A 15,207-nucleotide genomic window follows, 5' to 3' on the forward strand; every position below is an offset into this window, starting at 1 on the left:
TTGCAGAGCTGTGGTGTGGGATGGAGGAATTGAATTTCAATGGCTTCTTATTTACATAAGAACCCCCATCCTGAGCAACACTACCAATTTTAGACATGATTCATTCATCCATCAGCCAACCTGACTCTTGATCAAAATTCTGGGACATATCTGGAAAAGTCATCACCGCCCCCTTCCCCTGTTTTAAGAGCTTTTTCTCAACGAAGTGCGTTAAATTTGTTGTTGCTTCTGATGCTACTGTTCAGGGTAACTGACATTCGACTGATCCCCTGCAGACTCCTATTGGGTATTCGACCAGACGCTCCAAGAACGGCAAACTACCATCAACACGCATGTGTGCATCCACCACAGGTTCAAAGTCCAAAGTAAATTTATTACCAAAATACCTAAATATCACCATATACTACCTTGAAGTTCACTTTCTTGCAGACATTTACTGTTCAGGAATGGAGGAGCTGTGGATGTATAGTATGACAGTAATATTATTCCTGATTTTGATTCTTCTGAGAAAGCAGCACTGACTCAAACTTAACAGGAAGCGTTTTCATCTCTCCTCCTTAGTGGTCACACACTGTCCCGAAGAACAATGAGCAGCATGAAGAAAACTCTGGGCGACAGAGTCAGTCGAGTTCAGTGTTTACTGAGTACCCGATGAGTATTGTCATTTCATGGCCCTCTGCAAGTGTCATTAACTGAGATACAGCCCTCACCCTGTGTGCGGAAGTTTCCACTGATGACTCTTTCTTTCTCCATCCACTAGTGCTGAGGCTCAGAACAGCTCATTTCTTGGGGTCCTTTAGCTCAGGTGTATTTCCCTACAGGGCCCTCAGTCCAGTCACAGGTTGTAGACCAACCTGTAGTGTTTCTACCTCTAATACAATGAAGGGCAGTAATTTGCCCTTTACCACAATGCACAGTCCCCTGGACTGGACCTTCCTTCACTTGCCTACATAGCAGACAAACCCAAGAGACCTCCTTCTATCTACCCCGGCAACAGCAAGCAAAGCATATGCCTTCAGTCCATCTCTCCTCAATGCAGTAGGCAGATGCAGTGCAACTTACTGATGATGGAGGGAAGCATAATTGGTTCAGAACAATTTGTCAACGTTGTAGCCCAGTAAACTTCCTGCGCGGACCCCATCTAGGTATTTCCATCAATAAACAGGATAATAAAGATCAAATACTTCCAACGTCAAATTGTAGTCACTTCCTAAGAAAAAAATTCCAGCCTACACTAACTGGTTAATGAAGGTAGAATTTCAGCACATATACAATCTACATAAAGGACCTCAAAGACAAGACTGTGGTTAGACCAGGTTCCAAGGGCCCTCCCATCTCAGATCAGAGTATGAGCACCCTGCTCAATGGATGTTCAATTAACACTAATACTTCTTCGTTGCCCTATTGTTCTCAAACACATGGTCATCTCATTGGGTGCAGTCTGGAGCTGGTATCCATTGGGCAAGAACTTTGAACTGCCAAGTGCTCCTCAGAAACCGAGCAGCAGACTGAATGGTTCTGTACTCAGGCAGTGTGAAATTCTAACCCCAAGGGCAGAGAAGATTGTATCGTGTGAACCAACCAAATGAAAAATCTACATAGGTCCTTCTAAAGATGCAGTTTTGCAATGGGCTAGTGTGGTATAGCATTTTGTTCCAAGCTAACTAGAGCTGCTTTAATATATGAATAAACCAACCCAACCTCAAATGTTACCAAACCACAAACAAACTGGATAATTGCAGCAGCTTTTCCAGCTTGCCAAGGACACCCTTGCCATGGCAGAATTAGGCAGTCTTGCTTTAAAAAAAACAGAAAAAAATCAAATTCTAGTCTTTATTTTACCTTTAGGACACAATTACAACAGCTTTCTTTTCATGATCATGTCTCCCCTGTAGTGCAGCACTGTGGGACTGAAATGAAGGCACATTTTTTTTAAAGTAAAAGTATTTTAAGTGAATAGCAGCAGGGAGCTTAAAAAAGCTGTATTTAAAACTTAGCACTCAACTGCGGGTGGATGTAAATGTTCTGCCTGAACGGAGGGGGCCAACAAGAACTGTATAAATCTGGCTGTTGCTTATCGGAAACTTTTGACCCCGTCAGCCACAGGTTTATTGTTAAAGCTTTGGGTTGGATGGGGGCTGACACCCATTTTGTGGACCTCCTAGCAGACATGTATAGATTCCTGCACTTTTATCGAGAAGGGCAAGGTCAAGACTGGACTCATTCCCAACTTAAGAGGAGTTATCAGGGAGACCAGCTCGCTCCAATTTTATTTAATATCATAATGGATGTAATATATTTATTACATAAGGTGGGTCTGGATTCCATCTCAGTGAAGATGGCAGGTCTTGCACTCCATTGGGCTTTGCCCACTCCATGGCTCGAGTGATTCTCACAAGAGCCTGCCTAGAAACCTCAAGACCTTAACGAAAACTGGTCTACGGGCAAATCTCCATAAAACAGCAGGGTTTTATATGACTAGTAAGAACAAGGCATGATTTTTTAATTTTATCCATAAGTGGCTCTTCGACAAAGATGTAATCAATTTTATTGACCCGGTTAGTTGAGAAAATAGTGCAATGATTGATCCCTGGGTAGGGTGTTCTAGTCAAGATTGGACAAGTAGACTCGAGAGATGGAGAAGTAAGATCCAGAGGGCTAGGCTTAAACCTACCCAAAATGTCATCATTTTTAAAACTCTGGCTGACCCCTGAATCTGCTATTCATTGATTTTAAATGAAGCTTCCTAAAGCACCACCTCTGCTAAAGGGTTGAGGCTAGACTAAGAATGGTCCACTGGTCCCACATGTTTGGGGGTTTAGCTCAGGCTTAACAACCCTGACTGGTAAAACAAAATTGACACGGACAGCAATGAAGAATCCTTCTACATCGGAGTGTGACGGTATTCCTGAGTCTCCACCTGGGACTTGCATGACCGACAGTCGTGAAAACCGAGGAAGCTACTGACACGATGAAGGAAGCCATGGATACCGTCAGAGATAGAGGACTTTCATTGCTGCCCCAAACACCAGCGGTATTACGGACAGGGAGTAAATACCCAAAACATCCTCAAATAAGGATTGATTAGGGGCTTCATTAAAAATTAATAAATAGTAGTGTGGGTATTTCACTTTTCTCATTTTAGATTTCCAGCTTTTTAAAGAAAGGCCATACTCATATTTGTGTTATGATTGAATTTTGATTGAAATTACTGGTTTTCTTTTTCTTTGTAAGCCTCATCTTGTGAATGACCATGCTGGTTAGAAGCACTGAGACCCCGGTCAGCAAGGATTTTCCCCACAACCAGCGGGTGTTCTGCCTTGCTGGATCTGCGCTCCCAGGTGTAAATGGGGAAAACAGAATATTATGGACTGATTCACGAGTTCCTGCACCGTTGAGATTGGGGGGGGGGGGGGTCAAGGAGGGGAGCTTTTGAATGCATTAGGTGCAACCTTCAGATGGCTGCAGCTGAGAAACTTGCATCTGCCTTCAAAATGTAATCACAAAATCAAGTCGATTACTGGTCAACGGCAATTTAGAACAATCATACTAAGTCACTGACCTTTTCTTTTGTTCTGTAATCCATGAAGTCAGTCAAACCTGAAATGTTGACTATGTTAGTGTCTCTCTCTCTCTCTCTCGCTCTCTCTCTACAGACACTAACCTGCAGAGTGTTTTACCAGTGGTCAGTAATCGGTATTGTCCTGTTGTGATTTTGGCTGTAGGTCCAATGTAATTGGAATCCCGGCTGGCATTGATGCAAGAAGACAAACACCAGGGTAATACCCGACCCAGCCGCGCGCGGCAGCTCCATGTTCCATGGATCCAAGGCTTTGGATTACATTTTAGCTACTCGTTAATTCTGTGCTGTTTACTGAATCATTACTGCACATGAAAATGTCATTTTGCCAATCAAGTCCATGCAGGGTCCATGCACAAATATCTGCCCCATTTCACACCACATCACTTGCAAATTATTTTCTAACAAAGTTTCCATTTAGTTCCCTTTGAAAGACATAGATAAATCTTACAACACACTTAAAAGCCAAAATAGACAAGATGCTGGTAATTTGAAACAAAAAGTATTGGAGACACTTAGAATGGCACCAAATGCTTCAGCTCTGGAACTGAAGGAAACCTGTTCTGGTTTCTCCACTAAGTGGACTTGTGGTTTAATCTAATAGCTCTGATATAACTTGGCAAATCACTCACATGTTTTAAATGTTTTCTTTTGGATTTATAAAATCAAGATGCTGAAGGGAATAAGAGAAACAAAGATTGCATTGAAATGGAGTTGCTTGAAGTGGGTAAATGCCAATACTGACTGTTTGGGTTGGATGGGACATTAACACATGGGAGAAATAAACAGGATACATTGATAAGATTAGAAGACTTGGGCATGGACCAATGGAACAAATAGTTTGGTGCTAAATTGTACTTTTGATTTAACATTCTCCTCTATTGTATAAAAAGGCCCACTGCCAACTCTACAAGGGAGTACCAATGAATGTGGGCTTGTCAATGTAGTGTTACATAATTTAGAAAACAATTGATGAACTTGATCTCCCAATGTACTTTGATGTGGCCCTTGTATTTCGTTTTGTCTATTTGCACTGCAGCTCTACACAACATCTTGCATACTGTTTTCACCTTGATATGGCACAATCTGTGCAGGTGGCATGCAAAACTAAAGCTTTTCATTGCATCTTTGGGCACTTGACAAAACCAACCTGGCTTGTGTTACATTTACATTACAGCCAACTAAAAAGGGGACCTGTAGGAACAGAAAAGCATCAGTAATTATCCCTTTGATGAGAGAGGAAAGGCTCTCAGGGTTGTGCTCGATTGCCGTCTGAATTGAGACCGTGGCCTGCAACTAATTGGCTCCTGGATCAGTCGTGACTGGCTTCGTGGCTGTGGAATCACTTTTGTGAACTTCTGAATGCTATTTGCTCCCTTTAGTGTTTGTATGACTTGTTCCTTTTTCTCCACTTTGGGTGCTTGTCGGTTTTTTTTTAGATGGGTTCTATTGGGTTTCTTTGTTTTGTGGCTGCCTGTAAGGAGAGGAATCTCAAGGTTGTATATAGTATTTGATAATAAATGCACTTTGAACTTTGATCTAGTGACCACCGCTTGAAGGTGCATCTAAGGACAAATCAGATGAGCAAGCAATCCAACAGCAGTGCTAGCAATACAATGGATTGTGCAGCATAGTTCTCTGTAACTCCAGAATGCAAAGGAAAGTAATAAGAAAGAAGAATTTGCAGGTGACGAGCAGGTCTTAACTCAGGCAGTTAACGATCAGAATCATCACACAGTTACCTCTGATTGTGAGCAAGGTGCACAGAAGCCAGCTTCAAGAGCATGACAGTAGGGAACAGACAAAATACCATCTGCATCAACTTTAACACAAGAGGTGATCGGGCAACATTAGGTACCAAGCCACAAAATGAAATCGGGGCAGACGATCAAAAGGGTCAGAGGTAGATTGGCAGAAGTGCCTCGGAGTAGGTAGGGAGGGAAAACAGTGCAGGGCATGAAGTCCAGAGCTTGGGCCCATGGAAGGTCTTGCAGCCACTGGTGGAGATGAAGGAGGAAGACCAGACAGCTCAGACCAAACTACGGAATACACTCAACCAAGCTTCAAATCAAGGCTTATTCTTCTTGCAAAGAAAGGAAGAACAACTTTAGAGAAGTAGGACAGAGCTCCAAATCCTCTGACTTGTGCTGTGGTTTCTAGGAATCCACAGCAGTGACTGAAATAGTTGAGACTACTTCACCCCAGGTTGAACCTACTGGGTAAGATTGTCTTGGATCAAGTACAGCAGGGTTCTGGCATTGTAGCTAAAAACCCAACTCTAGTATCCGAATTGCATTATGATCCAGTGATCAATTTCTATTGGCATGTAAACCTACGTTAGATTTTTTTTTGTTAATTTTATGGCTTAGCATCATTCCAGTGGATTCACCAATATACTGCACGTTTTTCTCCATTTATTTATCTTAAAAACATCTCACACACTACAGGAGGTGACTATTTGATCTAACAATGAAAACTCTCACCTGAATTCCACCAGTCCCACTACCTCACTCACACTGATCCTATTTCAACCTGCCACCTGGATACACTCGTGGCAACTTACAGGAGTCAAGTAACTTACTAGCACAAGCGTGTGAAACTAAAGCACAAGGGCTGTGGGGGAGGGGGACAATATTCAAACCCTGCACAGCCAGTTTTAGGAACTGGGACCAAACCTGGGTCCTTGGATCTGTGAGACAGGAGCTCTAGTTGTGCTGCTATGAGTGGCAACAGTAACTCTAATTGTAGAAACTCTTGTCATTATAACCCACTTCACACCCCTATTTGGAGGCATCAAGGGTTGGGATGAGCTGTTCTCCAATCCTGACAATCAATTTGCAAACGTTATTATGGAAACTCAACTGTAACATAGGCAGGGGTTCTCAACACTGATTGGTTGCACTGTCATGCAAATGAGTTTCCGTAATGATGACCAATCAGCTGATTGATATGTATATAAAGGCGAAGCATTCAGAGGATCACAAGTGAACAGCGCACTGATGATGTCTCCTCATACAGTTACAAAACGTTTGCAAATGGATTGCCAAGATCGGAGAACACCTCAACCCAGCCACCAACCACCCGAGCTACCTTCTGAGTTATTTCCAATGATCAAAGGGTTTGATGACGACTTAACACCAGAATTGACAGCCAATACAATAACCTCCATTCACCAACTGAGTTCAGGTGGCAATGTTCAATGTACACTCAGGGATTTGCTGGAGACCCTTCTGGCCAGAGAACTTTTTTTAGGGATGGATAAAATGAAATGACGGTGAGGAATAACCCAGCTCAGCCTCTTCAGATTTTGCTCAGCATGCCGTGTCTCTTGAGTGTTCTCAGAATCACAAAGCACCATCAGAAAGGGTGCTCCCCACTTCTGTGCTAGGGAAAAGGAGGTTCCATGTCTAGATATGTCACTTGGTTTGCACCAGCTCACCAAAACTAAGGCTCAGTGCACAGGTACAGAATTTGCCAAGTTTTCCAACTCAGCAATATCAACAGTGGTGTGGTTAGCACAACACTTCACAGTACAGGCCACCCGGATTCAATTTCCGCTGCTCTTTGTAAGGAGTTTGTACATTCTGCTCGTGACCACGTGGGTTTCCTCTGGGTGCTCTGGTTTCCTCCCACAGTTCAAAGATGTACTGGTTGATAGGGTAATTGGTCGTTGTAAATTGAACCATGATTAGGCTAGGGTTAAACTGGGGCGTGGCTCAGCCTGAAAATAGCGTCTTCTACTCTGCATCTCAAAACATAAATCATCGGTTATAACAGTGTATGGAGAAAGTTGATTGGATAAAAATGTGTCAATTTTGGTTGGGGGAGGTAGAGAGAAATTAACTGTTTAATTGCCTCCAAGTTCTCAGACATGACTCTTCGGTGCAAGTTAGATGAGTATCAGGTTCACTAGGAGTGGGATTTGAGACTTTCAATAAAATCCACCCTTTGCTACTTTGGTCTGGGAGGTGGAGTTTAGAAGGTCGTGGGCTTCTGTACCTTTGATCAAATCAGCAATCTTTGAACCTTCCTATCATTTCCTCAACCCCATTTAAAGTGCCCCCCCTCTGCTCGCTCTGGATTCTGTAATGCACCAGGATGCAATGTTAACTCTCTCAACCCTTCTACAAAAGAATCAAACAGGTAACTCTTATAGTGAGCTGTACTGAAACGCAGCATCTGGTCAACGAGAACATACGATTAAAAAAATAACAAAGAACTGATTGCCAAAGCAATGACACTCAACCCCTTTCTGGGTTATATAAAGACCACAGTAACTTCACTTTTGGCTACTAGAAAGGATGACTTGGCCACTAGCTTGCAATAGTGATTTAAGCATGATGTATTCTCTCCCTTCAACTACAAGGGTTGCAGAATGTGCCAAATTGATTGAGAAACACATATCAAATGTTTCAAGAATATATATAATATAAACAAAAAAAATCACAGCATTGTCCAGAACACAATACAATGCCTGGTAACTCTAATTTAATGTGAAAGAAACAAGGAATTCAAGGCAATTTCCACCTCTTTGTCACTCTTTCCAAACTTCCAAAGGCTTGTTCCTCTTAAGATTCCTTCAGATTAGTGTAAATAATCTAGAACTAAGCACATAATCCTTCCATGTTCCCAAATTAATGCTGTTCCATTCCCAACCAAAATCTCTTGGTTCCGAATGAAAATGCATTAGCTTGGTCATGCTATAACTCACAGTGTGAAGTTGAATACACCGGGGAGTCGCACAAGCTCTGTACCAGAAACCCACTGAGGCAAAATTTAACTGCTATTCACTAGGCTGGACAAGTTGTCACTTTCAAGGCTTGTTGTCAAAAGTGGGCCCCTTACACCAGTGTTATGTAATCAGTGATTTATAATAACATAGCGGAACATAGCTATGTAACTCATACACAGATATGACTTCAAGTGCATATATTACAGTATGCAATTTCAGTTTACATTCTAAATGATTGTATCTTTACAGTTTAAAAAAAAATCTTCATGTAGCTGGCAAGAAGGACAATTTTTCCTCCTTGCAGCGGATTTTAAAACACCTTTTTTTGTTCACTTTTAAGAAATACTGCGGCAATTCACGGCCCTTTCTGACACTGAACTCTCAGCTTCTCAGGCTCCCTTCCTGGTTTGAAGGGTGAGGCGCGCGGGAGGCTGAAGGATACCCTGCGGAGATGACACATCTCTGGTTGACGAGGAGAGGGTAGACAGACATACAGCCCCACACCCTCAAACCAAAAGGGCCAAAGAGATGCCAGCTGGCCGTTGACTCTGAGCTGGCCGTTGACCTGACTCTGAGATGCCAGCTGGCCGTTGAAAGCTTGTTATGAGTAACCAACAGCCCCAGGACGTAGATGTGGTGTCAATGCCACAAAGACAGCACTGGACAATTGTGACCCTCTCCTAGTTCAACTCAGACCTCTTGGTTACAGTAATAGATTAAGTGGACAGAATGGAACTTGGTGCTCTCCGATGTGGAAAACCTTTGGGGAAAGTCGCAGCTATCCTTGGGGCGTGCTGGAGACAGCACTCACCTGATCCAATAGTCCAACTGAAAATCCGCCTGAGAATGAATGGCACATTAGGGGCCTGGTGAAAGCTGTCCAGGGCTAAATTCAACTCCTCTCCTCAGACTAAAGCAAACACTGCTGGGGTTGCTGGGCAAGAAATAAACTATTTCACAACAAGCCAAAACGCTGTGGTCACAATCCAAACCAGTCACAAACACAGGCCTTAGTTTATGATCTTAGGGCAACATCATCACAGACCGAGACACGTGCTCTGGAGACAGACCACAATAACATTCAGACTTGTCTTCAACGGGCTGGACTGGTGGGGAGGTTTAGTGGTGACTTTCCATTTTTAACTCAGTTAATGTACCTTTGGGTTCCTGTTTTTAAAAAAAAACATTTACTTGCCCCAATCAGTGCAAAGAGACAGGCTTGGCAATGGAGAAACTAAGTGTTAATGTGCGCTGGGAGGGGGAACCCTCTCTCTGCAGGTCCAGCCCAGAAGCTATGTGAAGGCTTAGATCAAAAGACTCCATTGTGGTCTGGTTAATTTTTTAAAAAGTCCATCCTCTGATCTGAAATCCCCCAGCAGCAGTGGTCGGGCTCAGAGTTACAGCTGCGTGCTCCAGCCCGTCTTTGCCTGTGACTCTTGAACAGAGAAGACCCTCTGATGCTTCACAAGAGGACGTGCATTGCTGACTCGTGTGCAGATCCTGCTCAGTTAAGGTGACAGCGAAGAAGCACGCTCGAGGACACTCAACCTGATTCGGCACCAGTGCACTAAAGTTCCACACTGATCAAGAGGCTTTGCGAAGGATCGCCCCCCAACGTTTTGGCTGCTGGTGTTAATCCCAGTGTAAATGCAAGTCGTGACTGTCTAGGAAGTCAGTAGAGAAGACACTGTGGGACACAGAGCTCAGAGGAGCCAGACCCACCGAGGAGCCACCCATAGTAAGATCCAGCCACTCCATACTGTCCAGGTTAGTGTCAGCAAGGTCCAGGGTCAGGCAGGTGCTGTCGGTGGTGAAGTGCATATCCGAGGTGTCCATGGGAGAGTGCGGGTGCTCCAGTATACTGGAGCTGCTCAGCATCTGATTGTGTAGGTCGTCGATGAGCGACAGAGGCTGAGTCCCATCATGGTCAACCGATAACAACGGGACGCCGGTTGTGCTTACTAGGAAGTCCTCGAGCCGGCTCTCTTGGTTACTGAACTGACTGTCAGTGATGGGCTCCAGCAACAGCTGCGGAGACGGCGGCTCCACTTTGAGAGAAGCTTGTGGTGAAGACGCGGCGAGCGTGGGCGAGACACTCTGCGGAGACGGCGTGTTTAAAGAGGTGGTAGCGTCCTTGGCATTGACGGAGATTTCTGTGAATGAAAGGCAAAGAAAATAAGCAACAGCTTTGATTATTTCTCCTTTGTATTATCCTACTCTTGCTGCAATGCTCCACAATTTGTTTGGGAACCTTTTAACCTCCCAATGCACTTCTTGACTAAATGCAGGACTAAGCTTGTTTTAATCCAATACCTAGAGTAATAAGAACATGGAAGCAAACCCTTTAGCCCACCTTGGTGCCCATCCCTTTCAGCACTCAACAGCTTCCTAAATGTATTGATCCCATTGACCCATCCTAAACCAGAGCACTGAAGAAAAATTATAAGCAACTGCACTCCCCTCTCCAACCAGGCCTGAGTTTAATTAGAATTTTCATCACACATCCTCACCAAACCACCTGAAATTAGCTCCCCCCACCACCAGGGGGCACATGAGTTCAATGGCACATTAAACCCTTGAAGAGGGGGTTCCCACCTTTTTTAACGTCATGGACCAATAACATTAAGCAAGGGGTCTGTGCCGTAGAAGTTGGCTAGGGACTGGTGTCAATTGCCCAGGGTTTCAGCATGACCAACACAGCTATGCATGGTCTCTCCTGAAAGCTGATTGAGAAAATAATGGAAGTTCAGTACTTGGGCTCCCACAGGAAGACAGGATCTTCTGGAAACATGGAGGATTGGAGGATGCCATGTCAAAAGGATGGTGCAACAGGACGTGAAGGAAGACTATAAGACATTTGGCCTATTGAGACTGCTCTGCCATTCCAGCATAGCAGATTTATTAACCCTCTCAAATCCATTCTCCCGTTTCCCATTAACATTTGAGACCCTTACTAATCAAGAACCTATCAGCCCCCACTTATACCCAAAGGCTTGGCCTCCACAGCCATCTGTGGCAATGAATTCCACAGATTCACCACCCCCAACTGAAGAAATTCCTCTGTTCTAAAGAGGCGCCCTTCAATTTTGAGGCTGTTGATCTCCCCTCTCGTCTGCTGCAGGAGTGATCTTTCTCTCTCCCTCGTTAGTGAGCGACAGAGAATGCCTGAGAAGTCGAAGTGTTGGGATGGACGGTAGTTTTTGATAAGACTCTAGATCATGGTCTGTTTGGTGTTGTCACTGCTGGCATGGTGGGTGGTGGAGGGTTGCTGTTTTTGCTGGAACAAGTGGGGGAGGGTTGGCGCTTCTGCTGCTGCTTGTACATGGGGGGGCTTTGGGGTTCTTACGCTTTCTGTCATTCATTCATTCTGGGTTTTTTTTTCTGTTTCGTGGATGTCTGTGAGGAGTACGGATTTCAGGTTGTAAACTGTACACATTCTCTGATATTAATTTGAACCATTGAAGAATCTGGTCCAAAACATTGACTGTCCCCACCATACTTGACCTGCTGAGTTCTTCCAAAATTTTGGGTGCGTTGCTTGCAGTCAACATTACTGGTTTCGGCAGCATGATAAAAATGATCAAAATCCAGCAAAAAGCAGTACTTTGCCACTGCTAGCTTACCTCCACTTTCAATGAGGATGTCAAACAAATCATCCATCTCCTGGCTTCTGGAGTTCTCCTGAAAACAGTTAAACAGAACTGAGACTGTCTGACACAAACCAAGACTGAAAAGACAGCATGTTGATTGGGCCAGGTTCTCTGGCCACAGAACTTCTTTGCTTCACAGTGAGATGGAGGCAACGGGGAGATGATGTGATGACACAAGTTCCCCTATGAAAAGGAGAAGGGGAAATAAAGTGACCGATCAGGGTGGTGACAGTGATCGGGGAAGTGCACATTGGAAAGCTTCTCCAAAGTTTGTTGCTGGAGAATACTGATGAAACCACGGCATTTCTCATTCCCATTCCCACTCCCTCACACCACCTTCTCTCGGAAGACCAATTTGGATCAGATGATTTTGATCTGGAGGACCTCAGAAGTCAACAACGAGGCATAAAACTTGGTGGTTACAGCATTTTGTTCAGTGTGTTACGAGACAAAGAATGAACAAAAGGTCAAAGAAAAAAGACACGGTCATCTCATACACAGACTACAGATAGAACACGTTCCACTGGTAAGATGTAACCTACGAAACAGCCAGACTCCAGTAGTGTGACATTTACTGCAGGAAACCCTAGAACTTCTAGAAAATACAGAATAAGCTATACTACAATTACTAGAAAAATCACTGAACAATTACACATACAATAAAGGGGATTATATAAAAATTATGAACTAACACAGGAACGTTAAAATACAAGAAAAAAAAAGTAAGTGATTCTACGTCCTAATCCGACACTACCTACAAACAAGGAAGATGCCTTCAAACTTAGTCCCTTGACATCGTCCCCAAGGAAGGGATCATCAACACAAACTAAATCCCATGACTTAGTGATTCTGCTCCAAAATGCTTCTCTGTAAGGCAATAAACCTCAGGAATTGCTATAGTGTGGTCTTGTTTGACTTTCTATTACCGTGTGGGTTTCCTCCGTTCCAAAAGAATTACGAGTTAGGTTTATTAAGTTTTGGGCTTGCTATGTTGGTGCCAGAAGCATGGTGCCACATGCCAACTGTACCCCCCTCACCCCAGGACACATTTGGACTGCGTTGGTTGCTGACAGAAATGACACATTTCACAGTATGGTTTAATGCACGTGTGACAAATAAAAGAGAATTTTTCTAATATTTCTGCGCCATGAAGTATAAACTCAACTTTCACTGTAGCCGACTCCTCTCATATCTGTAAATATGTCAGATTAGCTCAGATCTTGGTGGCAGTTAGACATAACAGGTGGGGTTCTTATGGCTTACTGGTTGCAGGCGATGGTTATTGGACAGCAGCAAGAGTTTCATCAACCATCCACAGCCAACATGGTAGTGTAGTGGTTAGCACAACGCTTTACAGTACCAGTGACCTGGGTTCAATTCCCACCACTGCCTGTAAGGAGTTTGTACATTCACCCCATGACTGCGTGGGCTGCCTCCAGGTGCTCTGGTTTCCTTCCATAATCCATACCGGTTAGTAGGATAACTGGACAATGTAAATTGTCCTGTGATTAGGCTTGGATTAAATCAGGGAATGCTGGGCTACATCTCAATCAATCAATAAATAAACAAACTGGAAATGGAACAGGCCTGTTATGCGGCTGGATTAATAACGTTAAGTAGAAAACACTAGTGCTCTCAAACAACAAGTCTTCAAAGAAAACGAATGTGATTTTAAATCTTCAGCCTCCTCTCAGAGACTTTTCAATTCCTGGACTTTACAAGCAACCAGGAAGTTTGATAACACCATAGAGAAAGACAAACTATGCAGAGAGGGGAGCAAGTACAGGGGACTACAGAAAAATAGACATTACCATCTATACACTCCCCTCCATCTCCCCCACTACACTCCCCCACTTTAAAATCTGTGGGAGGTTTTTGCTTCTTGTCATACTTATGAAATGTCTGAGGTGATACACTAACTCACCTTGTGCGGGGAGCTAGATTCGTTATTCACCCTCGTCTGTAAAGAGCTTTCCGTCACATTGTTTGGAAAGAATGGCTGCAGGTTTTGGGGCGAGAGGGCGTATGACAGCACAGCACCAGATGTCCCAGTGATCAGCTGCAGACCCACTTTCTGGTCCTACGTTCAAAACATAGTTAGGGGGTCAGATACTGGCAGCAGAAACTGTGAAACGGCCACAAAGTGAGTTAACTAGCCCCTTGCAAACAGGCTTTCAGTAAGTGCAAATTTGCCCTCCCAACACTGTATCAACGTACAGGGTGCAACTTGGAAGGATCAAGTGGGTATTTCCTTATATTTTTCCAACATCGGGAGCTTCTCCCAGAAGGGAGGAAAAGGGCACCCCCCCCCCGCAATTTTCATCCCACTGGGGCGCCACGGAAACTATTACAGCTCGGGCCGTCGGAGTTCAGAGTTAAACTCTAGCGTTCTCTGTAAGGAGTTGGGATGGAATTCCTCCCACACTCCAGAGCTGTGCCGTTTAGTTAGTTTATTGGCCATTGTAAATTGTCCTGTGATGAGGCTGGGGTTAAATCGGAGGTCGCTGGGCGGAGGACTGGAAGAGGCTGTTCCATGCTGTATCTCTAAGTCAGGGGTTCCCAACTTCTTCAATGCCATGGACCAATACCATTAAGAAAGGGGTCCACAGACACCAGGTTGGGAACCCCTGTTCTAAATTTTTTAAACTGGATTTGAAAATTTATTGCTGATTTTACTCACAGTCAGAATATAAATTCTGGAGTTCTCTCCTCACAGCAGCATGGGGGCATCTTTACTGGAAGGGTCACACCGGCTCAAAGGGCCATCTCTGCCTTTTCAAGGGCATTTAGGGATAAGCAATATAAAATGCCCTTGCCAGCAATGTCCACATTATGAAAAGTAAAGGCCTTGAGCAAACAAGGGGATATTCCAGACTGTATGGGAGCCCAATTCACAGCCCTGCTTTCCCTGTATCCTGCTACAGAAAGGTGGAGGATTAGCTCAACATCCCAAATACAAAATGTGCACCTTCTTTCCTGTCTGGGTCATCGTTTCCGTTTGTGGCTCCTGCTTTGACTGAGTGGTGGGTGTAGTCTGCTGTGCCTGTTGCTGGGAGGGGGAAGACGTCACTGCCTGAAAGAGAGAGAGTGAGAAAATCAAAATCGGCAGGAAAACCAACTTAGCAGCAGGGCGGCGCCTGACACCTGATGTTAATAGCTTCAACAGGTACAGAATTCCAGTCTTTGAGTGTCACTTCAATGTTGCTGTCATTCCAGCTCCACTTCTTAAATGTGAGGTGCTGTCT

The 15,207-nt window shown here is 44.1% G+C and overlaps 1 protein-coding gene across 9 annotated transcripts in view; it reads right to left on the bottom strand.

Moving 5' to 3' along the window:
• Positions 1-7,986: 7,986 nt before the first annotated feature.
• The window catches only part of LOC132383017 (myocardin-related transcription factor A-like), a 216,309-nt gene continuing 209,088 nt past the window's right edge, over positions 7,987-15,207 (bottom strand). For all 9 annotated transcript variants that reach the window (XM_059953712.1, XM_059953713.1, XM_059953714.1 and 6 more), the window contains 4 exons: positions 14,931-15,035; positions 13,887-14,042; positions 11,936-11,993; positions 7,987-10,465 (listed from right to left, as the gene is read on the bottom strand). In XM_059953712.1, coding sequence (XP_059809695.1) covers positions 9,945-10,465; positions 11,936-11,993; positions 13,887-14,042; positions 14,931-15,035 — 840 coding nt within the window. In that variant the 3' untranslated portion in view covers positions 7,987-9,944. The remainder of the gene's footprint in view (positions 10,466-11,935; positions 11,994-13,886; positions 14,043-14,930; positions 15,036-15,207) is intronic.

Source organism: Hypanus sabinus, chromosome 29, assembly GCF_030144855.1.
Source record: "Hypanus sabinus isolate sHypSab1 chromosome 29, sHypSab1.hap1, whole genome shotgun sequence".
NCBI classification, from domain to species: Eukaryota; Metazoa; Chordata; class Chondrichthyes; order Myliobatiformes; family Dasyatidae; genus Hypanus; species Hypanus sabinus.